The 26019-nt window shown below is 37.8% G+C and overlaps 1 protein-coding gene across 2 annotated transcripts in view; it reads right to left on the bottom strand.

The window, feature by feature from the left end:
- Positions 1 to 4250: 4250 nt before the first annotated feature.
- ZC3H12C (zinc finger CCCH-type containing 12C) overlaps positions 4251 to 26019 on the bottom strand; it is a gene marked incomplete at both ends in the record, with an annotated part of 63515 nt that continues 41746 nt past the window's right edge. For both annotated transcript variants that reach the window (XM_079708512.1, XM_079708513.1), the window contains 4 exons: positions 4251 to 5647; positions 6288 to 6394; positions 8840 to 9074; positions 15148 to 15287. In XM_079708512.1, coding sequence (XP_079564638.1) covers positions 4251 to 5647; positions 6288 to 6394; positions 8840 to 9074; positions 15148 to 15287 — 1879 coding nt within the window. The remainder of the gene's footprint in view (positions 5648 to 6287; positions 6395 to 8839; positions 9075 to 15147; positions 15288 to 26019) is intronic.

Genomic DNA, 26019 nt, shown 5'->3' on the forward strand with positions numbered 1-26019 from the left:
CAGACCAAATCGGGCCTGCTGCCCCTTTCTGTAAAATAAAGTTTCATTGGTATACAGCCACACCCGTTCACTTACATATTTTCTGTGGCTGCTTTTACACCGTAAGGGCAGAGGTGAGTGGTTTATAGAGACCATATGATTCTCAAAGCCCTGGATTATTTACTATCCCATCCTTTACAGAAAAAGTTTGTCAACCCTTGCCCTAGGGGGTTTCCCAGCAATCTAACATAATGCATATGTTTCTCTACTTTTATGAACACTCTGCTTTCTCTTCAAATGCACGTGTGTAGTTCATGTATTTTATACTTCATTTTATTTGTTGGTGTATACCAAAGAAGCTCAACATCCCAGCTGAGTTCCCATGTTTAACATATTTGGAACATAACTGATCTCTCTGGCCATAACCTGTTTGATTCCAGGTCACTCAGGAATTTTCCAGGGGTTGGAGGATAATAAAGTGGATAAGCCACGTCTAACAGAATGGCCGGGAAACTGTACATCTTATTTTATCTTGAATAAGGAAGTTGAATAGCAAAAAGAATAATAAAAACCAAATATCCCTTAGGGTATATGCCATTAAGTCAGGGGAAAAACAGCTCAAGAGTTTTCAAAACACACACAAACATATCCAGGGCCATCTTCCCACCTATTACAAACTAATGACTACAACATAGAGTATTTGTTTTATAAATATATTACTGTCTATATACATATAGATACGTCCATAAAAGACATGTTAAATAATTATCTGTATAAGCAATACTACTTTAAGGTTTTTTGTGTGTTTTAAAATTACACATTCTATTAAAATTATCAAAATAATTCTTTAAAAATACCAGGAATAAAGCCAGTAAAGAGTTGCTTTCCATTCAAGTGGTTCTAAATCTTATCATTGGTCATCCAGACTCCAGACTTGGTTGTCCATAACTCAAAGAAACAGTTCAATTAAGGAAAACTTAGCCATCAAAAGCATAACATTCTCCCATTTTTAATACTTCTTAACAAATATGTATGCATGTATGTGTGTATATATATATATATATATATATATAAACACTCTTTTTAGTTATATTACACATTCTCATAAATGAATTTTCATAAAAGCACAAAGTTCAAGTTTCTCCCAGTATCAAATATTTTATACTGGTGTGCATTTCTTTCAAATGTTTAGGTCAATGACAAACTCTATGAGGATACAGTGATCACAAAAAGGAGATTGAAAACTTAGGTGTCACATGCAAGAAAGGAGGAAATACTAAGGGCCAGAATTTGGCCAGTTGGGTACTACTCCCTCTGTACTAAGACACAGAGACAACAAACCGGCTAGTTACTGTGTAAAACAGTCAACTGTCAATTATTCAGGGGCAGAATATTCCAATCTGAATCCTCCTCTTCTATCAGTTGACCACTTCTGGCAGTTCTACTACTTACTAACATACCTCTCTCCGGTTATTTGTTAGCAAGTCTGAAGATACGATTAAGGTGAAAGTTTTGGCTAAAATGAAGTTTGGGAATCAGCTCTGAATTTAATTAATGATGGATCCTTTTACTTATTGCTTTAGATAATTAAGAAATTGCTGCATCTAAAGTCAGCCAAATACCTCATTCTTAAGCTCTGAAAGCAACATCGGTGCTTCAAAAAAAAAAAAAAAAAAAAAAGCGCGGGTGGGGTGGGACAAATTGCCTGTTGACATAAGAAAACTATTTCTTAACTCACAGTCAACTACACTGCAGGATTTCAGCGTGGCTATTCAGAGCTATTCACGTCAGGCCACGGGGCGGCAAGCCCCACTGTTTTTCCATAGTCTAAAATCCGGAAAGCAATGAGAGATAGTTAGCTACAGACATTAGGAGGTCAAATTAAAGGGTGTGTTACACATTTCACCGAAGACCTCATTTAAAGAAATTTCATAAAATTTGGCAGAATCTTCAAATAATTCAAATGCAAAAATTAAGAAAATGGAAGCAAAACCTACTTGTACAATTGAAAAATGATTTCATACTTAAAAAAAAAAGCAAGCTTAGAATAAGACTGAGATGAAAGGTACTCCACGTTTGTAACTCTACTTTTGGCACTGGGTTAGCATCTACATTAAACTTGTTACAGAGAGTGACCGACAAAATCAGGAGAACGATTTCACAAGTGAGCAGGTCGCTCAGAGGACGCCTCGGCGGGTCCATGCGGCCGTGCCCGTATCCTCTGCGGGCGCAGCGAGGGGCACCTCACCTAGCAGGCGGCAGCAGCGACTGTGAACCCCACTTTCCTGAATTAGGTTTGCTGAACATGGTTCAGATTATTGGATATGTCAATATGCACAATGCCTTTTAGAAGCATTTACTGTAACCCAAATCCTACTTCATGCGACACACAGTGTCACAAGAGTAGTGAAAATGTTGTCCTAGTCAAAGGTGCTTGGACGTTATTTTCAGGCAGCATTTTACCTTTATTTTAAGTTAAGTTCACGCTAGATAAGTTTTAGGAGAAAGAAAATGCCAATAAATTCATTTAATATATTTTAATATATAAAACTAAGACAGACACTTTTATTCACCTAAATTGTTTTTATTTTCTACCCTATTCTAGACCTCAATTTTACTTTAAAAATTTGTATTTAAATAAGGGATAAAATGTTGCCCAAAAGTCTAATCATAGTTACACATCTGTGTTTTAACTAGATCTACAAATCAAAATAGTTCTTATAGTTAAAAAGATACAATTTGTATCAACAGTAAAAGGTAATTTCTGGTTTTTCAGGGCTTTACTTCAAACTGTAGCAGGTAGAATACTAAGGATAACCAGGGCATCTAGGCACACTCCAGAAGCAGATCGGAATGCGTCTGTTACACTAAGTAAAATTCAAAAACTGGAGGCAGCGGTGAAGTCGTGTCAGTCACACAATTGTCTGCCACTGATTGCATCATCTCTCTTCTAACCAGCGACAGAAAGGAATCCACGCTCAGCAAAACCCATGACTTTGAAACCAGAAATATCCCTTACTAATACGAGAACAGACTTTAGTCTGTATCTAAAACTACACTATTTGTGGCAAGAATCTGGCCTTAATAATATAACAGGCCCCCCCCAAAAAAAAACTACCTTCAGGAAAATGGAAAATATACAGTATCTTACAAAAATTTTAAGTTACCATTTACAACTCCTGCATCACCATTTCTATAGTGCAGTATCAATAAATGTTGCATATGCTCAACACATAAAACCACCTCAGGCCAGCCTTGATAAATAGCAGGAAAGCTAAAGGGTATATTAAATATAAAAGTTGCATTGAGAATAATTAGATTCATTAAAAACAGGCAAGTACTGCAAAAGGGTTATTTTATCCAGTATTGTTGTGCCCCCAAACAAAAAGACAAACACATGAAAAAATACAGGTTAATGGAAGTCTAGGAATTCAATTCCATTTCTACTGTCCAGAAGCACATCATAGCTGGATAACAAAGCTCTAAACTGTAACAGTTGATGGCTTTTGCCTTTTTTATAAAAAAAAAAATGGAAACAATTTTTCCATTGATTGCATCTGCTTTCCTTTAAATCAACCATATTAAATTAACAAATTACTTAACACAAAAAATCCAAACGAAAATAAAACAACGAAAAGTGCCATACTGTAAATCATTCTAATATATACTGTTACCCATTTCAACATAAACTGGTAACTTTCATTTTGTTTAAAATATAAAGTCAGTGCTGTAGTATATCTTTGTTTCTATAAATAATGATTATAGCACAAAGAAACCCACTTTCCCCAAATAAAAATAACTTAAAAAGCTGTAAAAGATTCCAATTATGCTTGGCTTGAAAAAATAGTTTGCTAGGTCTATTCAAATGTTCAACATTCTGAAGGTATTGTAATTGCTTGCAATTGATAGAGAAACACCAAGTTAATAAAACATGAAACAAGAATAAAAAGTGCTGCATATAAACCCCTGATGCACCAAAGATTAATATCAAAGATCACAGATACATCTAATAAATCAAACTGGAAAAACTTCCAGCCAAGGATATAGCTTTAAAAAGGAAATATTAAAAAAAAGTTTGAATGTAAAGCAATCCCGTGATACTTCCACTATGTGGGGCTATACATACAGATTCCATGATACAGTATTTCACATAAATGGATACTATATAACCTCCTTGCTGAGAAGGAGATCACATGTGCTATTGTAGCAAACCTCCCTCAGCATTTGAGCTGAACAAAAAACTACTAAACACCACAAAGATGCATCATCTTTCAATAACCCAGCTGTGATTTCTCCACTAAAATGGCTGCAGCCAGCTGCTGGGCATCTGTCATGTGAGGGTTCCTTTTCATGACAATTCTCACAAGGTCAGGTGGGAAGATGTTGCACAAGTTGATATAAATCTTTTCTCGGCTGTCTTGGTACCTGGGGGGGTCTTGTGGCACCCCACAGTACGGGACGCGCCAGGTGGGCTCCGGCTGCTCAGGGAGGCTCTGGAAGGTGAACTGCTCGTAACACGGCTGCGTGGAGGTATCAGGCAAAGAATAAGTCTGCCGGTAGCTGTACACATCGATCCCGTAGCTCTGCCTATCCCAGCTTCCCAGCCCTTCCTGGCGGGCGTAAGGCTTTCTTTGTCTGGAAGGAGAACTGTCATACAGCCGAGAGTCAGAAATGCTGTCTATTCTCGTGGCCACCAAGGACCGCCCCAGGTGTGGTGCCTTCGAGTGCGCTGAACTCGGAGGAGACGGGTAATCGCCAGGATAGCTGGACCGGGCCCCCACGGCGGCGTGCTGCAGGTGCACGGCCAGGTGTGGGAGGGGAGGTTTGTGATGGTACTTTGGTTCTTCGTGACTGTAACTCTGCACTCTGGTTAAGGGGTCGTGGAAATTCTGCAGGAAGGGCTGAGAATTAAGGCGGCTGTGAGGGTGCATGTGTTGACACTTCAGATTCTCCTCCAGCTGTGGGTCAGGAGAACTGACGTAGGAGCGGTCACTGTACCCCACATATGAGTCACTGCTCCCGCAGCTCATGCTCCCTTCACTGCTGCAGTCAGAGGCGACAGAGCTTATCCTATAGTCTGTGTCTAAGGAGAAACGCCTTTCAGGACTTCGTGGGCCTGAGATACTCAGATTTGAATATGCATTCAACATGGAATAATATCCAATGTCGACAGGTGAGTCACATTTTGGATACTGTTCATAAGGCATTGGCGTTCCATGATTTTTGGTTGCCATCAACATTGGAGGATATTGTCCCTGTGGTCTTTGATCCTGAGGTGGGAAATGAACTCCAGATGGAAGGCCATTGCTTAAAGATGTAGTGCTTTGGGGTTTTGCAGTAGAAGTAGCCGGTATACTAACTAAGGAAGGTACAGACCTGGTTTCCAGTTTGTTTTTGGTGGGAAGCTTTTCCTCTAGGTCTTGGTAGACTTGAGTCCTTATGCTTGGATCTGATTGCCTCTTTGGAGCACCTCGCTTGACATCGGAAGTGCTGTCGGCTTTAGTGCTGCAGGGGACACTGTTGCTTTTCACCAGTCCTCCTTCATTTGCAGTTTTGGCTGCTGTGTTTCTAGACATGGCACGCAGTTCATCAGCCACTGACCGCTGAGGCTGACTGCCCCTTTCCGGATGATAATATTTGCACTTGTGTCCATAGGTACACTTCTTTCCTGTGAAGAGTAAAATCAGTTAGGCAAAGGGCCATTCATTCCACCAGACCCCTGACACCCAGTGCGGCACTGCTCTTTTAACGTGAAGAAGAAACAAGGGCAGAAATGAGAGCTGTGTTCACTGCTACTCTGCTACTTGTTTCTGAGAAATGCCGCCTTTCAGTCTTATCCCGTCGGCACTATCAAGAGCAATAAGAAAGCTGGCTGGATGAGTAACAATCACCTCCAGAGGTTTGGTTAATACCCCGTGTCCTTAATCCCTACCTGCCTCTTCTCTTCCACTGTGACTCTGCAATCAGGTAGGACATTCTGTTTTGCAGAACACAATGTACTGCCGTGATGTGACAAAACCAAGCTAATCTGATGTGTAGCTAGATGAAAGAACTCCAAATTTTTACCTACCTGAAAATTTACTTCATGTAGAGTTAATCAAAACCATGTTTTAATTCAGGGAAATGCATATGCGTTGACCCCAGCTAGGTAAAAATAATAATTTTTTTCACACAGACTTTTTCTTAAATTTAATTACACTCAAAAGAACCACATACTATATGCCATCCAAAATTTATTTTTAATAGCAAAAGTTTAACAACATATTGTGTTCTAAAGGCATATATTAAATACTCATAAAGAAAGTTACCATATGGACAAGGCTGCTTTTTGTGTTCAGGAACAATAGGTTTCTTCCTCAGAAAATTATCCAGGCTTGGGCCATGTCTGCCAAGAGGGTCATCTGGGGGCATGAACCTGTCATGGATATAATACAGAATTATACCTAAGTAGGAGGCTGACAATTTAATTCTAAAGACAGAGTGTAAAGATTATTCACCCCAAGGTATATTTTTGAAATTTTAATCCAAGTATTTTGATTCAACATTTATAGGATAGGGACTTCCCTGGTGGCGCAGTGGATAAGAATCCGCCTGCCAATGCAGGGGACACGGGTTCGAGCCCTGGTCCGGGAAGATCCCACATGCCGCGGAGCAACTAAGCCCATGCACCACAACTACTGAGCCTGTGCTCTAGAGCCTGTGAGCCAAAACTACTGAGCCTGCATGCCACAACTGCTGAAGCCCGCGTGCCTAAAGCCCATGCTCCGCAACAAGAGAAGCCACCGCAGTGAGAAGCCTGCGCACCGCAACGAAGAGTAGTCCCAGCTCTCCGCAACTAGAGAAATCCTGCGCACAGAGAAGCCTGCGCACCGCAGCAAAGAGTAGCCCCAGCTCGCCGCAACTAGAGAAAACCTGCGCACAGCAACGAAGACCCAACGCAGCCAAAAATAAATGAATAAATAAAAAAAAAATAAAACATTTATAGGATAAAAAAAAACAGTACAGGAAGTTTTCTTTTCTTAATGAAAACAAAATTAAAATGTTTCAGGCTGAACCTGTATTTGTTTTAATTCAAGTAAGTTTTGAGCCTACCATGTTCTAATTAATTCTTCCTTTTCTTAGTCTTGGGATTTTGTAAGGACTTTAGAAAATGACTACAATGACATTTTAGGAGAAGTTTTATGAACATTAATCTTGTGAAGCAATATGAGGCAGGTGGGCACCAGGAGGAGCAGCTGAGGGACAGAAGGGAGAGGTGGGGGAGAGGAACGGGAAGACTGAAGCTACCCAAACACCTAGTACATATCGGACACCCTGCACACATCACTACATCTCATCCTCACAATATTCCCTTGAAGTGTTAGTTCCATGTTACAGATGAATACACTTTTCTAATCTAGGCTTAGATGAATTGAGTATTTTTATCTCTGTTCACATGGCCTAGCCAAGATTTAATTTGTCTAATTCCACATTCATTCTCTTCCCCCTATAATAAGGTACTTCTCAGCTGAGATAGAAAAAAATCTTAAGGAAATAAACTTATTGTTTTGGATTGATTGTCCAATGGAAGCAAGAATTCATGGCATGAATACTGTAACAAGGTTATGATTGCAGAGTTTGACTACTAGATATGTCACTGTTTGAACATGAAATAAACCAAGTGTTTACCCACAAAATGTGAATAATGTTTGAACACTTAAGGGAGTGTCAACATGCCTGAGTAATAACACTTAGCAACTATGATGTTTAAGATTATTATAAAAATAATATGGCAACCCGAAAAGTTTAAAAATAGAAGACAAAATCACTCAATCCTACAATCTTAACACAATTATTTTCCAGTTACGTGTTGCATTTTAGTCATTTTCCTATATGTACATATCACTTTACAAACACAGATGTAATTTTATGCTTTGTCTTTTTAACATAAATATTTTTCCATGTTTCTTAACAGCTTTCATAATCATAATTCTGAATAGCTGAATAATATTCCACTAGGAGATGTATTGCAATTTAATTGTCTTCTCTATAGTACCTTTAGTTGCCTTTGAAGTCTTGCAATTATAAATATACAGAAATGAACATATTTGGGCTTCCTTTTTTCCTCATTATATACTCTAAGAAATGAGATTATTGGCTTGAGAGGGTATTTTTAAGACTTCTGCTAAACCATGCCAAACTTTATTCTTAATGGCATAAGGCATATGCAAAAATGTTTTTTAATTTTGTGAATTAAATGGGTGAAAAAATATGCTCTTTGTAGATTTAGTTTGCATTTTTGATGATCAACAGGTGAGCTTTTCCCATATATTTGTAAATACAGTTGACCCTTGGACAACATGGGTTTGAACTGTGTGGGTGCACTGATCCTTGGGTACTTATTTCTCAGGAGACAATCTTGTTCATGTCACCCGTCCATTCATCAACTTAATCATGACTAGCCTTATATTGCTTTAAATTTTAAAAAATCATATATTTAAAAAATCGTATATTGAAGTAAGCTCTCAATGCTCTAAGTTGATTTCAAAAGGCAGGGTTCTAGCGGTCAGTATGTTCTACATCTGCATCCTCTGAAGATGGCCAGTCTCCCTGTGTCAGTTACTCCCTGTCAATCAGCCACAGAAGACCTGCTCTGCTAGTCACTTATGGGGAAGGGCAGCCTGCGACTCACACAGGGCCTCCCGAGGCAGGACTCTGTCGTTTTCTTACTCTCACTGAGGATTAGTGGGGACATCAGTGGTTAGAAGAAACTGTCTTAGGTCTGATCAGTGGCAAAGAGAGAGGGCTTCTGTAGCAGCTGCCCAGGGATAGTTATATTTTCAGGGAAACAGTGTTACTGTAAGTAAGTGGTTTTACTTACTTGTCATTGACAAATGAATACATTAATAGTCGCTCATCTATGAACTTCTTCCATTCTGGCTTCTCATTTGCCAAATCCCTGTAGTTATCATTGGATACAATTATACCATCCGACTCAAATGCCAACTTCACGATGAACCTGTCATCATAGCACACCACTCGCCTCCCCTGCACTCTCCGGGACGGTGTGAACACCAGGATTTTCTCCTTCTCTAATTTACGTAGAACTTCTTGATCTGCAGGAATAATCAGGGTAGAATTTCAGTAATAAGTACCTACGAAACACATCTCGCAACCTTCATACAAAGTGAGTGTTTATAACATGAACTGGATACCTATAACCACTTAATTAGGGATTATGATTTACAGTTTGTAGATGTAGCAAATTTGTAACTCCCAGTAATAGTTTTTCTTCAGGATTTTCAATAAAAAAGGTTTAAAAAATAGCCAAAAAAGTGAACCTGAAAAACATGAAAAGTGTAAAACTTTAAAAGCATAAAACCTGAACATGACTGAGCAAATTCTGATTTTCATTACATAAAGCTTTTGCTTGATAGCTGGAGCCTGCAGCTCTACACTGTGAACCAACTTCTCACACATCCCTAGCACTATGCCATCCTAATGAAGCAGTTGTGTTGGGTTCAGGTGTGAGCAACAGATTCTTTTCCCCAAATTTGTTTATTTTGTAGTGCTCTTTTTCTAACTAGTGGATGTGATGGTGGGAGTTTCAAAAAGGAAGGAGGCAGTGAAGTCAGAACTGTTGTTCTGGACATGGCCATTCTGCATTCTGTGTCCTTTCCTGTGAAGCAGGTGCTAACAAAGGCCAGCAGTCTTGTGGGGCTGAACTGAGTGAATAAGAAATTAGAAGTGATTATATGGGGAAAACAGACATTGATTAAATATGGACAGGTAAGGGAATGTCCATTTTCTCTTTGGTGGGCACACTCTTTCAGTACTTTCTAATTCTACTGACTTGTTAGTGGGTTTTTAAAAAAAGGTGCCAGAACTCATATTTTGATTAATGATAAAATTCTCTCCTCGCCATGCCTTCTTCCTACTTTTGCTTTTCCACTCCCTGACTTCCCACCCCTGTAAATTCTGGCACAGAGTGCTGGGTATAAGCTGACAGATGTCATGATTTTTTTTAAAACAAAGGCTCACTTCTCCTCAATGCTTATTAACTGGAGTTACTAATTTTAAAAAAAATCTCTCTTTTCAGCGGATAATCACTACATGCCTACTCTATGGTATGTGCTGTCTAAGTGTCAGTGGCCCTCAAGATGAAGAACACTTTCTCCTCAAGGAGGCCTCAGTTATTGGGCCAGACGAGCCTGTAAACTGGGAGAGCAGGGGTTGTGATCGCCACAAGAGAAGTATGAGCAGGGTGTGGGGAAAGGGGGAAGGAAGAGTGACATGGGTCAGCTTGGCATACAGATTTCATGATGTCCCAGACAAATGAGTTCATTAAGACCAGAACTTTGGTTTAGAAAAGCAGCAGAGTAGAAGTGGAAGAAATATGAATGTCAAAGTCAGCAACTCGTGGATAAATTTCAGGTTCTGCCACTTTCTCTATCTGGCAATCGTGGTCTTATTGAACCTGCTCTGTCATGTCCTCAAATGCAGTTTGTAGGCCATGAGGAGTCAATGAGTTATCACATGTAAAAGCACCTAGTAGAGTGCCGGGCAAGCTCTCAATAAACACTGTGTCCTTCAACTTGATTTTGCCTAATAGATGCATGTAATTATTGATCTCTTTTGAAAATCACAGAAAACCAATACAAAATCAAAAGCCCAGTCTCAGCCACAAGATTTGCCATATTATAGTTATTTTGTGTGCCCCCTAACAAACATTTTGAGGGCAGGTGGCTCACTTATCTGTGTGCCCATCAGCACTCAGCACAAGGACATATTAGCACATCAGTAGATCCTCAATAAATGTCTGTGAAAGGAATATGTAAGCTACTTAAAGATATGTATTCTGAGGGCTTCCAGTTTATTCACTGTCCATATTCATGCATAATCCGTGGCCCTTTATTTGTGTTTACTTGTATAGGATATGCCTGGATCCTGGAAGTGACTGGGGGACTGAGGTGGTGGCCTAATAGTCATCACCATCTTGCTTAATTTGCATTTCTTTACCAGCTAAGGAGGTTAAAAGGATACTAATTAGGATGAAAATTAGTGGTAATTAATTAGGATAAATAGTCCTAACCTAAATAAATATGAATTCAGTCTAGCTGGTAAGTTAACTGAATATCTAGTTCCTAGCACAGTACCTGATACATAGCCTCGTGCTTGCTTGTTAAATATTTGTTCAATCAATGGAAGTCTGGCTAACGAGCTAGTCTGAATCTATATCTGAGAACTTTAAAATATTTCTTATCAAGTTTCTTTTTTGGTATGGTGAAAAAAGACTGGACTATTCAATTTACCAGGCATTATCTGGTTGAGGGTTTTAGTCAAAAGAATTATTACCTGGGGGAGAAAACACCTAACAACCTCTGATTACAGTGGTACACATTTTACAAAGTAAACTGCATACCGATGAGTTCCAGAGACCTGGCGTGCTGGTATTTTAAAAATTAAACTCAGCCACATCTCACACTGAGTACTACCATTTTCCCTTCGTGATCTCATATTCCTTTCACACTCAAGAAGCTTTCATTTACATGTTTAAACATTGTTTTTTCTTTTTCAGTTTATCTTTCCCCTGATTATTAACGTATTGTAGTTTCCTGTAAAACATTGGGAAAGTAAGAAAAAGTAAGAAGTAGGGAGAAAATAAGAGTTCATAAGGACATGACCCAGAGGCAATTACTGTTAATATTTTGGCATATTTCCTTCTAATCATTTTCTGTGTATTTTTTTCCTTCTATATACGTGTATATATGTATGTATGTATGTATATGTGCACACATACACACAATAACAAAGGCTGCCTTTTACGTAAGAGAGTACCTCCTGAGATCATTAAAAATTCTGCCTAAATATTCTAATACTACGTATTCTATCATATAGATATATACTTATTTATTGAGCCATTCTTCTGATGAAAGTATGTTTTTTTTCCTTTTTTTTTTTTTTTTCCTAACTAATATTGTACTGGATATATTTGTGGTCAAAAATCTTTGCCTGTACCTCTGTTTATTTTCTGGGGAATTATTCCTAGAAGGGGAACTAGTAGATCCAAGTATTTGCATTTTAAGATCAAAATTGTCCCGAAAGGTTGTAATGATCTACGTTTCCACATCAGTATAGGAGTAACTCCCTCCAGGCACTGAGTATTATCAGTTTTTTAATCTATGCTAATTTGACGGGTAAAAAAATAACAGTTTTTAAAATTTTCATTTCTTTAATTACTAATGAGGTTGAACACTTTTCCCTCTTCTCTGGCACTTGCATTCTTCCGTGAACTGTCTATTCCTACTATGTTACCAATTATATACTGTTTTATCAGTGTGTAGGAGCTCTTTATATGTTCAGGACATGGATTCTTTGTTTATTTGTTGTACTTTTTCTTAAGCAAATAAAAAATGTTCTCACTGTGAAGAGAACATCCCAAAATACAGAAGTTTGATCCAATTAAATCTACCTTTCCCTTCACAATTTCTTCTAAAAATTTTAATTCTAGAAAGGTCTTCCCCAGCCATTCAAAGACTATTTACAATCTCTAATGGAGATTTTTGACAATTAATTCTTCAACCATCTGCATTATACGGTGTAAGATAAGGATCTAAATATGTATATTTTTTTCAAAGAGTTATCCAATGTCTTGGTACTGCCGACTGAATTATGCCCACCCCTCCCACGCCACAGTTTATATAGGCTATGGTCTGACTCCATGGCTCTGGGCTCCACCATAACTTGTCTATGGATTCTTATTCTAATTTAATAAAATTTAATAATTATAGATAAAAATAAAATAATCTTCCCTTGGGGTACATGGTGGGTGGTCACTCCATTTGTTTTTATTTTAATTTTTATTGGAGTATAGTTGCTTTACAAGGTTGTGTTAGTTTCTACTGTACAGCAAAGTGAATCAGCTATACATATACATATATCCCTTCTTTTATGGATTTCCTTCCCATTTAGGTCACCACAGAGCACTGAGTAGAGTTCCCTGTGCTATACAGTAGATTCTCATTAGTTATCTATTTTATACATAGTATCATAGTGTATATATGTCAATCCCAATCTCCTAATTCATCCCACCCCCCCACTTCCCCCTTGGTATCCATACGTTTGTTCTCTATTTCTGCTTTGTAAATAAGATCGTCTATACCATTGTCTCAGATTCCACATATATGCATTAATGTATATTTGCTTTTCCCTTTCTGACTGACTTCACTCTGCTTAACAGTCTCTAGGCCCATCCCCGCCTCTACAAATATCCAATTTCATTCCTTTTTATGGCTGAGTAATATTCCATTGTATATATGTACTACATTTTTATCCATTCCTCTGTTGATGGACATTTAGGTTGTTTCTATGTCCTGGCTATTGTAAATAGTGCTGCAATGAACACTGTGGTACATGTCTCTCTTTGAATTATGGTTTTCTCAGGGTATATGCCTGGTAGTGGGATTGCTGGGTCATATGGTGGCTCTATTTTTAGTTTTTTAAGGAACCTCCATACTGTTCTCCATAGTGGCTGCATCAATTTACACTTCCACCAACACTGCAAGAGAGTTCCCTTTTCTCCACACCCTCTCCAGCATTTATTGTTTGTAGCTTTTGTGATGATGGCCATTCTGACTGGTGTGAGGTGATATCTCATTGTAGTTTTGATTTGCATTTCTCTAATAATTAGTGATGTTGAGCATCTTTTCATGTGTTTGCTGGCCATCTGTATGTCTTCTTTGGAGAAATGTCTATTTAGGTCTTCTTCCAATTTTTTGATTGGGTTGTTTGCTTTTTTGATATTGAGCTGCATGAGCTGTTTGTATATTTTGGAGATTAATGCTTTGTCAGTTGCTTTGTTTGAAAATATTTTCTCCCATTCTGAGGGTTGTCTTTTCGTCTTGTTTATGGTTTCCTTTGCTGTGCAAAAGCGTTTAAGTTTAATTAGGTCCCATTTGTTTATTTTTGTTTTTACTCTCATTACTGTTGGAGGTGGGTCAAAAAAGATCTTGCTGTGATTTATGTCAAAGAGTGTTCTGCCTATGTTTTTCTCTAAGAGTTTTATAGTGTCTGGCCTTACATTCAGATCTTTAATCCATTTTGAGTTTATTTTTGTGTATGGTGTTAGGGAGTGTTCTAATTTCATTCTTTTACATGTAGCTCTCCAGTTTTCCCAGGACCACTTATTGAAGAGGCTGTCTTTGCTCCATTGTATATTCTCTCCTCCTTTGCCATAGATGAGGTAACGATAGGTGCATGGATTTATCTCTGGGCTTTCTATCCTATTCCACTGATCTATATTTCTGTTCTTGTACCAGTACTATATTGTCTTGATTACTGTAGCTTTGTAGTATAGTCTGAAGTCAGAGAGCCTGATTCCTCCAGCTCTGTTTTTTTTTTTCTTCTCAAGATTGCTTTTGTTATTCTGAGTCTTTTGTGTTTCCATACAAATTGTAAAATGTTTTCTTCTAGTTCTATGAAAAATGCCATTGGTAATTTGATAGGGATTGCATTGATTTGACAAGTACTGTTGTTTTCTTCACACAGGTTCCTCAGTTTTGTTAATGTTGGGGCAGAGAGGGGCGGGAAGGGTTGGGTGCCAGTTGAGAATCACTGACTTGAGCAAAATGTTGGGCAGCAATAATTAACAGTTACAGGGGACACCTCTGCCTGAAACTCATACATTTAAAAATTACAAGATAATGCAAAATACTGATACTTTATTGGGATCGAGTCATTTCCTCTACTTCACACCAGACAGCATGCTCCCAGGATCTCACAGGTCTTTACTGATCTGCAATCACTAGAATTTGATTACCACCTAATTTCATACAGTAGATGAGAAAACTGGGGTCCAAAGAGGTTCAGTGTGCTGCTCAAAGTGCCATGGACAGTACCTAGCACAGTTGGAATTTGAACCTAGGCCTCTTGACTCCTAGCATGCCTCTAAAAGTCAGAATTTTTACAAAATTTGAAGTAAAAAGTTTCCAAATTAAAAAAGAAGAACTGGCTTATGTAGCAAGAATTACTGTTTAGTTAACATAACCCAATAGTTTTTAAACTCGAAAATAACTTTAATGTCCCACCCAAGTGAATGTGGCAGTCACACAAACTTAGTAAACAGAAGCAGACACACAGATTATTCAGCGAGACACTGGCTCAGGTACACACGGAAGCTTGCGGGCTCACCTGTGATGAGCGCATCAGGTCGGGACTGCTCTTTCCTCCAAGCAGGAACAAAGACGGTAACATCCTTGTGGCCTCTTTCCAAAAACCAATCCACTGCTAATTTTATTCCTCGGCAGGAAAAGACTTCTTTGTTTCCATGGCTAAAAGATTATTTTAAAACACAACAAAACCTAAATTTGACTCCATTAATTCAAATTTGTAAACAGATGTGATAAAATAATTAAAATATTAATAAGAAATTCAAATTTAAGATAGAGTTTTATGGCTCAGAGAAACATTAAGATAACCGAGGAGTGGAAAATCTGTGAAGAATAAAAAGAAAACTGGGATGATTACTGCGTGAAGAATAAAGAAAACTGAGTTTTCAAATGTGAGGCTGTAAAGGTTAAGTAGTTAGAAAGATACAAGCTCGTTTTGAAAGGAGAGGGAAAAAAGGGCCTCAGCCACAGCGAGAGTAATTTCAGTCATATGTAAAAAAGGAGTCACATAGGAAAAAAATCTGTAAAAACAGTGGAATGGAATACTTAAGAGTTTCTAAAAACTCTTCCTTTTCAAGAGTTCATATGTGTATATTTCTATCCAGTGATTAAGCAATGCACAAAATTTATCAGGTGACCAATGTAAAACAACATACACACATGCACTCAAGTGAAAAACTCAATGCTTAATCTCATACAAGAAACACTTTCTGTCCTTCAGTGAAAAGACACCTGGTTTCTGTTTAACAATATTGTGTTGCACAAGGATTAATGATGACAAAAGGGCATTCAAAATTGGATTAGCAGTTTTAGTGCCTAAAAGAAAATGCCCAACTAAAAGTGTAGTCATTCAATAAATATTTATCTAGCACCAGGCTCTTCTTGTGTACTTTAACCTAATAATTCAAAGTAACACTATTCTTATGTTTTAAAAGAAACAGTCTCCTGCTTTGAATGCAATAAGTACACTTTTTTTTTACAATTTGAGCACTGAAGGCTCCATTCTTATCTATAATGGAGACAGACATTCTTTATTCTTGGGCTAAGGTGCACTGAATGGAATAAGGTAAGTAAATGCTCTGTTAACTTTTAGCACAAATCAAACATTAGGTATATTAATATACTGTTTTAGTGGTCCCCTGGGAAGCCCTAAAACTATCTAAATATGACTACTCATGTTTGAAGGACAAAACAGAAATAGACCAACTTGCTTTATAGGTATTGAAGGTTATAAATGCAAACCTCAGAAACTGTTTATGTTCCATAGACCTGTCCTAATGGTCTGGGGCAAGATTAGAGGTGAAATCAGATGCACTGAAAGTCTCAGAGAAAGGGATAAGGGATGAGGGAGTTTGAGGCACATTTTCTTGGAAAGAAGGGATACCTGATGGCCTCAACAATGCCCCAGCAAATGACACAGAGCGATGCTAGGTTTCATGGAAAATACTGAAATTTAAGCAGTCTTCTGAGAAAATATAAAAAATGATGGCTAGGGCTTCCCTGATGGCGCAATGGTTAAGAATCCACCTGCCAATGCAGGTGACACGGGTTCGAGCCCTGGTTCGGGAAGATCCCACATGCTGTGGAGCAACTAAGCCCATGCGCCAGAACTACTGAGCCTATGCTCTAGAGCCCGTGAGCCACATCTACTGAGCCCGCATGCCACAACTATTGAAGCCCGAGAGCCCTAGAGCCCGTGCTCCACAAGAGAAGCCACCGCGATGAGAAACCTGCACACCACAGCGAAGAGTAGCCCCCACTCTCCGCGACTACAGAAAGCCCGTGCGCAGCAACGAAGACCCAACGCAGCCAAAAATAAATAAATAAATTTATAAAAAATAAAAAAATGATGGCATTCTCTTGTGAGGATACATATACTAATTATTCCTAAATACAAAACTCAACTTGCTAAGACCCAAGTATATTTTTATTTTGCATTAATGCTTTGAGATCTAAATGTATTATGCTTTGCTACTCATTATGACATTTGGTTTACTGAGACTTAAGAATTTAACTGCTTCTGGCTCTAAAGAGAGGACTGCATAAGCATTTTCTTCCAGGTGACTTCACTTGGTAAAGACAACCATCACATTTTACTGTAGAAAGAGAAGATTCCATCTTTCTAACTAAAGAACTTTCATAAACTGTGTGTAAACAGCAAACCACTTACAAACATGGGACAAAGATTCTACAGATGTTAACCCAGGTATTATACCATGTGCGACACTGACAACAGGTTGTTCCCATTATCCGCTCTTTCCCTCTGCCCACAGCCCCACACCCCCTTCCCACAAAACCTCCTAGGGAGAACGCAAGCAAGAGGATGACAGGCACCACACTGTGAATGGCAAATAGAACCATATCAACTGTCAATGGACCCACATCAATCTCTGATTTTGTTATTTGAGAAAAAATACCTCCTCGACATTTGTTTAAAAAACTGTAGTTAAGTTTTCTGTTATTTGCAGCTAAACACATCCTTAACTGCTACCTTACTCATACCATAAACCAACAGAAAACTCTATTAATATCAGAAAAAAAAATATTTTAAGGCAGAAACATTACCAGGGGTAAAAAGTTATTATATAATAGAAAAAAGGGAACAATTCACAAGGAAGCTATAATAATTGTGAACTCAGTGTAAGGCAGAAGATCACGGGATGACAAGAAGAAATGAACAAATCCACAATCATACTAATTGACAGGTGAAGCAGAAAACATTTAGTAAGAATACAGACAAGTGAATAATCGATTACAGGTGATCTAATGGACATATACAAAACCCTGCACAAAATTAAAGAGAAAACCTTTTCAAGAACACATGGAACAAGAACACATTGGCTGTGCACTAGGCCACAGAACAGATTTCAACAGACATCAAGAATCTATCATACAATGTTCTTTGACAATACGTTATTAAAGATTAGTGTTGCTATACACCAGTAAACCAATTTAAAATTTTAATTTTAAAAATGACGCCATTTTTAATAGTAACAAAAACGAAACAGATCTAAAGAAGAAAAGATATCCCAAGAGCTTTATAGAGAAAATGAAAATGAAAACCTATTTTAAAGGGAGTAAGAGAAGACCTAAATGAAAGGAACAATATACCATTTTCATGGATGGTAAGACTCAATGTATGAAGATGGCAATTCTTAAATTAATCTATAAGTGCATTGAAATCCCAATAAAAATCCTGAAAGGGTTTTTTTATGGGACTTGAGAAGCTGATCCTAAAATTAGTATGGAAAAATAAAAGGCCAAGGATAGTTAAGCAATTCTGAAGAACAAAAGAGGAGGAACTTCCCCACTAGCTATCAATACTTGTGCATAAAACTACAGAAATCCAATCGGTGTTTTACTGGCAAAAATTAAAAAACAGAAAAAAATGTAACAGACAAGTGAGCCTAAGATATCTCTCTCTCACACATACACACACGTGTGTATAAATGATAAAAGTGTCATTACAGATAGATGAAGAAAAGATGGATCATTTAACAAATGGTACTAGGTCAATTGATTATTTATGTGGAAAAAATAAAATTGTATTTTTACCTCATACCATACATAAAAATAAATTGTATATAGATAGGGAAATTCTTCTTAAAGAATTGAAATCACAATCACATACTATCAAGGAAAAGAATGATACATTTGAGCACCACATAAAACTTCTTTATGAGAAAGACTCCATAAAAAACTAAAAATGCCATAGCCTGGAAGAAGGTATTTGCAATACATAGGATAAAGACTAGTACTCATAATACATAAAGTACTCCTATACCTTGAGAAGGGTAACCAGTTTTTTTTTTTTTTAAGGCAATAGATATGAACAGTGAATTCTCAAGAGAGGAAACCCAAATGACCAACAAACATATGAAAAGATGCTCAACAGTGAAGAAATGCAAATTAAGCTAAAGTGAGACACCACTTCACACCCATCATACTGGAAAAAATAAAAGTCTGCAAACACCAGATGTTGCCAAGGATGTGTGAAAGTAGGAACTCATACGTTACAGGTGGGAGTATAAATGGTATGACTATTCAGGAGAGCAATTTGGCAATGCTTTATAAAGGTGAAGGCGTGTTTTCTCTCAAACATAGTAATTCCACATCCAGGTAGAGTAAAACCCCACAGTAAGTTGAAATCAGATTTAAAGCAATCAGCAGTTGGCCCAGGCTCAGATCTCACATGGGGGCAGGCTAATGTCTTCTCCTCTATGGTTGGGACAGAAAGAAGCAGGCAAGTGGGGATGTGTAGGGTTGGTCCCTGGGTGTCTAATACTTCCCCAGCCAATCCTCTCCTGATCAGGCCAAACAAATGAATGCCAGCTAGGAAATCTCTGGAATGGCTGCTGTTGTCTTGGAAGTCCCTACTAGCTGCCAAGGCCCAGAATCATCCCTAGTAACAGTAAAAGCCTGAGCAGACAACTACCAGCTGGCTCCAAACTGCAGGTGGGACTTACAGACTGGGAGAGGCTGGGGGAGACTGAACTTGACCTAAACTTATGAGGCGTGTTGAAGGATGTGACTAATCATATGTGCTGGTTACTATATAAGGGGCAAGGGTAGGAGGCTCTGATAAAGAATTATAAAAAGAGTAAGCCTGATAAAAAAAAAATTATGAAAAACAGGATGTCAGAGTGAGCACAATGTAGCTACTGGTGCAAATTAACTGTCTGTTGAGTGTTTACTAAAAGAGTAGGATGATGTTTACAAACTGTAGCTCTAATTCCATAAATAGAGAAGAAAATTCACTATAGTTCTGTAGCCACCTTACAGGCTGTATCTGCATGCATTTATGGTTTTTCTCCTCAGTAGTAAAAACAGCTAGTTCTATATTTATGAATTGGCATTGTTCCTGTGAGCCTCAATTTCTTTCGTATTTCAACACTTTGGCAATAAAGATGGTATACCTCAAGTGAGTCCTGCTGGTGAATTTTTTAGAGGGTTTGTAGCCACCATTGATTAGGTTGGAGACCCTGGATGTTTGCTAAAACGTGTTCTTTTGACTACTTTGGCTCAGTGGGATTGGTTTCCCAGGGAAAATGCCAAACTCTCACTGCTAATTCTGAGTTCCTGCTGAGCAAAATGGGTAATAGAGGCTTGAAGGTTGCGTGTGATTCAACACTGGCTTTAATGTAGAAAATATAAGGAGCCTGCCAGAAGGTCTCTTTCTTAAATGGCTTATTTTACTCTGTCATGTTTTGAATAGGCATGTTTATAAAAATCCTGCTTTGCAATGGCCAGAGGAAGGCTCATTTGAAGTAGACAAATTGGTATATTTACACAGATTTTTAGAAAAACCCTACTTAAAATAAAAGGATTATTGGTATCTCTGGAGCTCAGGAAATAAATGAAAGAATGAACTGGACAGCCAGTAAGAATGAATTAAAAAAACTGAAGGAAGAGATTAAGAAACTGAAAGCACCTTTCTGTTTCTCCAGGTTCTCAACACTTCTCTGCTACTGCTCCTTCTCCCCGCTTCGCCTTCTTTGCCTTATCTGGGACCTAGAAAGAGGAGATGGTGCCTTCTTGGACAGATGGTTCCCAGGGACTTCAGGATCTGGGGATAACTTCCCTTTGGAAGAGGGAGAATTGCCAGCCTTATTTGAATGTTCTGGTATGGACTCCACATCCAAGACTCCCCCTACACTCAACGTGCAAAACATAGCTAGGGAAGCAGAACTGATTAAGAGGAAGGAACAAGGAGTCTGAAAATCTGGATAAGAAACTGTCTTAGAATTAAGGCATCAGGTTGGCAAATGGTTTCCCTGATAACTTGGAGGGAAGGGGAAACAAAAGGAGTCAGGCTTTTAAATTGCAAAATGAGCCTGAAACTATAGTGTCATACAAACCAACTTAGTTTTCATCTCAGTGTAGAGAAAATCAGCCTTCTCCCTTTGGAGCTACAGGGATTCAAATACCCTTCAGAAGTTATCCAGTACTGCTGGGTGGATCAGATGTGGTAAGGGTACCACATCCCTTTCCCCTAGCTGATATCCATCTTAAGAGTTATTTTCCAGTGCCCTGGAAAGATCTGCAAAGATGTGTCAAGGTTTTCTACAGCATGTTTTCAGTTTACAGTCCTGTGTGTGAGGATGGACACTGACTGTAACTTGGAATGTTGCCTTGGATGAGTCTGCTTGACTAATGGAACAGGTGTGATGGGGCAAATGGAGTGTCCTGGCTTCAGGCACCTTCTGCAACAACTCTGGCTGCTCCTCAAACCTAGGACACCCATTGCAAGGCACTGCTGATGGCAGACTTTGCAGTCTTTCTGCAAAATGTGGCCTGAGGGAAGCTGCAGTGCTGCTGCTGCATGAGTCCCCCAGTGATTTCCATCAGTGGTTCACCAAGGCATTTTCTAAATGAATGGGGATGGATACAGGGGTGGATCAGAATAGACTCTTAATCCTCTCCACTTCCTTGGTAGCCTTGTTGCAAGCACAAGTAAGAGAAAAGGTATCTGTATGTCAAAAAATAGACAGTTTCTCAGGTATTGGCAACAGTAATCCAGTTTGGGGGAAAAAAACGGAGAAAGGTGAAGCCAAAAAGAAACTCAAGATTGCAGTGTTACCTGCCTACTTATTCACACAGGGAGCAAACACTTTTCTGGGGCTACCAACAAATAAGATAGGACTTGCTGATGAAAAGTCAGTATGTTACTATTGTAAGAAGATAGCCAGAGACTGAGGAAGATACAAGGGATGCTACCTATGAAACATTACCATCTCCATCAGGAGACACCCCCTCTCTGCTTGAAATCAGACAGGAACCAATTAGCAAATGGTGCAAACTAATGAGAAAAACTGACTTAATAGAGGAGCTTCAGAGATGGGAATGGAAAAGCCTTATATATGTTTCTTTTTCCTGCCTTAATATTTTCCTGTCCTTTCTTGTAGATACTGGAACCATGCATGTATTCTGCAATTTCTACTGACCTCTCTTGTTTCACCTACATCCAGAAAAACATATAAGTTGTGGGTATCTCTGGACAACCTTCTACCTGTTCTTTCTCATCTGAGATTCCTGAGCAGGTAGGTCCTCTGTTGGAGGAACATGCTTCTCTTGTCCCTTAATGCTGTTCATCTGTTGGTAAGAGATCTCCTGTATAAACTAAAGGCTACCATATTCTGGACTCCAGGTAGAGGATTTTTGAAGCTCCTGGGAGACAAGCCACCTGAGTTAGTGAATATGTGCTTATCTATACTGAGAGTAAATATGTGCTAGGGGTCTGCCATGCTATGGGCCAAATTTTGCATGAGAAGTTTTCTAAGATCCTACAACTAATATGCCACGTGCAAAACTAGTTGCTGTTTTATTAATCATTGCAACTTCCCAAACAGATTTCTGTAATTCATTGTAGAGCTTATTCCAGACAATAAGATGAAATTAATTTGCAAGCTGTGAAAAGGGCTACTAAGGTCTGGACTGGGGTAACTGACACCCCATTTCTTCTATGCAGGGACTCCCACTCGGAGTTTCAGACAAATGCACCTTCTAGTGAACTAGAAATTGGAAACTAAAGGGAGCAAAAATGAACACAAATTATCTTGACAAACATATTCTTCATAAGATTTTCACTATCATAACTATTATTCTGTAAATTCACTTTGTCTTGTATCTAATGGGATTATCTTTAATCTCTTCATATATACTACTGCAACAAATTTGAAAACCCCTCAGTTCTACTTTTCTGTCTTCAACAGAAGGGCAATTCCATAAGCACTCAAACTAATATGATATTTGCTAAATCTTATAAAAACATCATATATACTTCCCACTAGAGAACTGAAGTACACTTGCTTATTATGTGCCATTAAATTAGTCACCTGTGATAGTTAACAGATTACAAAGGTGTATTTTGTAATGCAGAGAAAAATTCAGGGAACCACACACTTTAATGTAGCTTGTCTCAATACAGGACCTAGAAGAGAGGGACAATGGGCGAACCATTCCATTTGCTGTGTCTAGGAAACATAATTTCATGTATTATACTTTGTTAAGTTATATACACACATATCATTAACTAGGTTAATCACAGGATAGAAAGTGTTATTTTAGAATTATAACTGTTATATTCCCGTGGTAGACAGGAGCAAATTGAAAAACATGGAGAAATCTAACAAGGGAATGAAGGCATCTACAAGGGGACTACTTCTTTTTAATTCTTTTCATGGCATTGAAAAAAAAAAGAGAGGGAAATAAGGAGTCTTTTTCCAATTACCTTTTATTTCCTCAAATTTGATTTTGCTCTAGTTTGAGTATTTGCTTTGAATTAACATATTCCTTTTTTTTTTTTTTTTTTTGCGGTATGCGGGCCTCTCACTGTTGTGGCCTCTCCCGTTGCGGAGCACAGGCTCCGGATGCGCAGGCTCAGCGGCCATGGCTCACGGGCCCAGCCGCTCCGCGGCATGTGGGATCTTCCCGGACCGGGGCACGAACCCGCGTCCCCTGCATCGGCAGGCGGACTCTCAACCACTGCGCCATCAGGGAAGCCCTGAATTAACATATTACTTATAATGCTTGCAAAGAACCTTGGAAATCATAGCTGATTTTTATTTTCTTATATTTATGTAATAAGTATATCCCTTATATGATCAAAGGAAAGCCATTCTTAAAACGTTTTTCCATAACTCATCTAAAATCTAATTGTAACAATCATACCTAGAATGGCATGTTTAGTACTAGTAATAGTAAATTAGCACTACTAATTATTATGACAGTCTTAGTACTATTAATACTACTACTAGTATTACTACTAAATAGAGATGGCTTTTCATGAGTAGGCCAACATAGTGAAAATAACAGTGTCTGGAATTAGACATGAGTTTAAGTATTTTCTTTAGTACATTTCTATGTGACCTTGGCAAGTTACTTATTTTCAACCTCAATCTTCTCTTATTTAAAATGGAGATAATCCTGCCTACATTACAGCGTTGTGAGAAATGAACAAGGTAACATCCACAGAGCACTGAGCAGAGTGCCTGGCACATAGAAGACTTCAACAAATATTAGTGCCTTAACTTTCTCATGTCCCTTTGGTCCTAATTTTTAGAAAATGGAAAAGAGCTTGCTTTGGAATGAAAATGAAACCAGTAAAGCTTGAATAGCTTTAATCTCACTACTGATGGTAAACTGTGATTTTTTAGATCAATGTGTTTGATATGTGGAGATCAGTAAACAGTTTTAGTTTTTAAAAAAATAACAAAAAGAGATCAAGGTATCAGGGGACTCAAAAAAACAATCCATTGCTTTTTTATAACCTTCGATATATAACCTTTTATTTAAATCAAAAACTTGACCTACAAGTTTGCTACACCCTTCACTGGAAGAATCAAGTATGATTATAAAACTTCTGTGACTTTAATGGGTCATTATATCAAACTGCATATAATGATAAGGATACAAGTTTGTCAGTGAAGTGCCTACAATGAACAGTATGAGTAAAATGTATACTTTTAAACTAGAAAACCATATTTGAATCTTTAGTACCAAAGTCCTTTAAGTTTAGATATAGTTAGCTTATATAATTATATTATATTAATATAATAATAATAATAGATATTTATCAAACACTAAATTATTAATACACCTAGGTGTGCTTCAAATACTTGATGACTTATTTTTTCAATTTTTAGGCCTGATTGTACATAACCCATGTTGTATACATGAAAATAGATTTTAATTTTAAAGAACTCTTTCAAATACTAATGCATTAGCAATGTTTAATGATTGTTAAGAAGAAATTCTCCTACATCTAACCCATTTCCCTTAAGCAAGGAAACAGGAGTACAGCTGGATATCATCTTCAATATGGAAATAAGAGAATATTTTCCTTCCTATTATTGTAGTCTAATTAAATTTCATATTGTATTTAAGAATTTATAATTCCAGATGCTGACTCATGGGCATCTAGAACTTTTTCTTTTATATTGAAGGCTCATAACGAGTGATATATGTCTATTTTGTCACTCTTATAGCTACTGAACTTTTAATCTCTGATCTCTTTCCCAATACACCAAGATCACTTTGAACCTAAACCTAGTGGTCAGGATGCAACATACCCAGAAAACTAAATCCCTTCTTACAGATAAACTCCCTTGTTACAGATAATTTAATCAGGTCTATCAAGTTGTGTTCCAAATAGAAATCCCAGAGGCCCTTCTAGGGAGCAATGAAGGGAATTTTTAAGTGGGAAACACAGCCCCCACTTATACCCTCCAATTCAAACGATATTATGTTTTTGTTTGTTTTAAATACTGGGCTTCCTTTTAAGATTTGCAGGATTGTACCACTTCAAAGGAAAATAAAAGCCTGAAAATTACTGATTTAGGACAATGAAAATTTCAACACCAAAATTACAGTGGAAGTCTTAACATGAAAGTTTATTATTACCCTCCAGTTGGTATAGACACAAGAGCAGTGTGGCCAAGAGAATTTTGAGAATGGGAAAGGATAAGGAAAAAGGAAAGTCAAAAGATGCCCTCACCTTATAAGGTCCATAATTTGAAGCCAAAAATCAATAATAGGAAGCACATCTAGCTAATCTAGATCCAAGTGGTCATTAGTCTAAAGATGCTGAACAGAACATACCTGTTAAGTAGATGTAATAATGTCTTCAATATTAAGACAGTTAGGAAATGTAAAACTCGAATCACTTTTTTTCCTATTATAATTGGGTGACTTTTCCCATTTCTTACAATTACTAGTTAGGTGATTTATAATTAACTTTATTCATTATGTAATAGGATTATTAATGTTGCTATTTCCTAGGTTAGGGTTTAAATAAGCATATTTGAGATAACAGGAAAGTTTATTGACCATTGGTCTATGAAAATTCATGAATGATGACAGGTAGAAGTATATACTTAGGGTTATAATGAGATGC

The sequence above is a fragment of the Hyperoodon ampullatus genome, assembly GCF_949752795.1.
Source record: "Hyperoodon ampullatus genome assembly, chromosome: 7".
Classification (NCBI taxonomy): domain Eukaryota; kingdom Metazoa; phylum Chordata; class Mammalia; order Artiodactyla; family Ziphiidae; genus Hyperoodon; species Hyperoodon ampullatus.